This window comes from Lucilia cuprina, unplaced genomic scaffold (assembly GCF_022045245.1).
Source record: "Lucilia cuprina isolate Lc7/37 unplaced genomic scaffold, ASM2204524v1 Scaffold_7099, whole genome shotgun sequence".
NCBI lineage: Eukaryota > Metazoa > Arthropoda > Insecta > Diptera > Calliphoridae > Lucilia > Lucilia cuprina.
This window is the reverse complement of record NW_025812037.1, coordinates 1-1,240: the sequence shown is the minus strand read 5'-3', so window position 1 is coordinate 1,240 and position 1,240 is coordinate 1. Positions and strand designations below refer to the sequence as shown.

The 1,240-nt window shown below is 29.1% G+C and overlaps 1 protein-coding gene across 1 annotated transcript; it reads right to left on the bottom strand.

Annotated features, from left to right (window-relative positions):
• Positions 1-132: 132 nt before the first annotated feature.
• Positions 133-797, bottom strand: LOC124421234 (sodium-coupled monocarboxylate transporter 1-like). The gene is made up of 3 exons (XM_046956104.1): positions 639-797; positions 324-375; positions 133-237 (listed from the first exon to the last, which is right to left on the bottom strand). Exons 1-3 carry the CDS (start codon positions 693-695, stop codon positions 161-163), a joined length of 186 nt encoding a protein of 61 aa, XP_046812060.1. The 5' UTR covers positions 696-797; the 3' UTR covers positions 133-160.
• Positions 798-1,240: the final 443 nt, after the last annotated feature.

Below are 1,240 nucleotides of genomic sequence, written 5' to 3'. Positions count from 1 at the left end.
CTAGAACTGAACTAGAACTGAACTAGAACTGAACTAGAACTGAACTAGAACTGAACTAGAACTGAACTAGAACTGAACTAGAACTGAACTAGAACTGAACTAGAACTGAATTATGACTGAACTAGAACTGAACTATGGTTTGGTAAAATATGCAAAAAAATTAACTTACAACACATGTATAGAAAATGCACACCAGACATACCACCGGTGTTATAATATGAATATTGACGCCAGTTACTAAAAAACAAAAACATTGAAAAAAAACTTTAAAAACTCAAAGAAAATTTCTTTTTAAAAGATAAAACAAAAAAGCTTCACTTTACCTTGATTGAACGCCAATGCTGGTACATAAATAACTATGGGCAACCAAATAAGCTGAACGGATGTAAACCAGTCAGCCCATTACAACACCCACACACACACAACCACCATCATCAAAAGGAAAATACCATTGAATAGTTTTTGTTTCGTATCGTTTCATACATTCCGCCGGATATGAAATTGTTAGCAATTGTTATCAGTGAAGAATTTTTAGTAAAAAGTAGAAAAGAGAGAGAAAATCAAAAAAGAGGAGAAAAAACAATTAAATAGCTTTATTCACAATAACCAATAGAAACGTTTATTTGAAAATTACTCACCGTGCCAATGGAAAAAAGTATGGAGCCAATTAAACGTATTGTTTTACCGAAACGCATTTCGAAGTACTGTAAAATATTATGTATGTATTGTTTTACAATTATATTTCAAACATATTTTTTTTTTTTTGTTTTTGTTTTTTTTTTTTTTTTAGAACAACTTAAATTAAAAGGAAGAAATAGAAGGAAATTGCACTCAAACCGAAAATAACGTTATTTTGTATTATTTTATTTATTTTTATTTTTTTTTTGAAAACATTGCTTAAAAGTTATGACAATAAGTAGGAGGATAAAATAGAGTTTTCTTATGTTTATTTCACAAAAAGAAGGTATAAAGTTGAAGATATGTTTGAATTGAATCTTCTCAGGAACCGAGCTCGAATTGACTAAAAATTAATTTAAAACTTTGCTAGAAGTAATCTCTGAACTAAAACTGAACTGGAAATAAACTAAAACTGAACTAGAACTTAATTAGAACTGAACTGGAAATAAACTAAAACTGAACTAGAACTTAATTAGAACTGAACTAGAACTGAACTAGAACTGAACTAGAACTGAACTAGAACTGAACTAGAACTGAACTAGAACTGAACTAGAACTGAACT

What these genes read in the sequence shown, in the direction of transcription:
- LOC124421234 (XM_046956104.1), bottom strand. Translation starts at nt 695, where the DNA reads ATGCGTTTCGGTAAAACAATACGTTTAATTGGCTCCATACTTTTTTCC. An exon ending in TACTTTTTTCCATTGGCACG is followed by an intron (nt 376 to 638) that starts GTGAGTAATTTT and finishes ACATCCGTTCAG; the next exon opens with CTTATTTGGTTGCCCATAGT. An exon ending in AGCATTGGCGTTCAATCAAG is followed by an intron (nt 238 to 323) that starts GTAAAGTGAAGC and finishes TTTGTTTTTTAG; the next exon opens with TAACTGGCGTCAATATTCAT.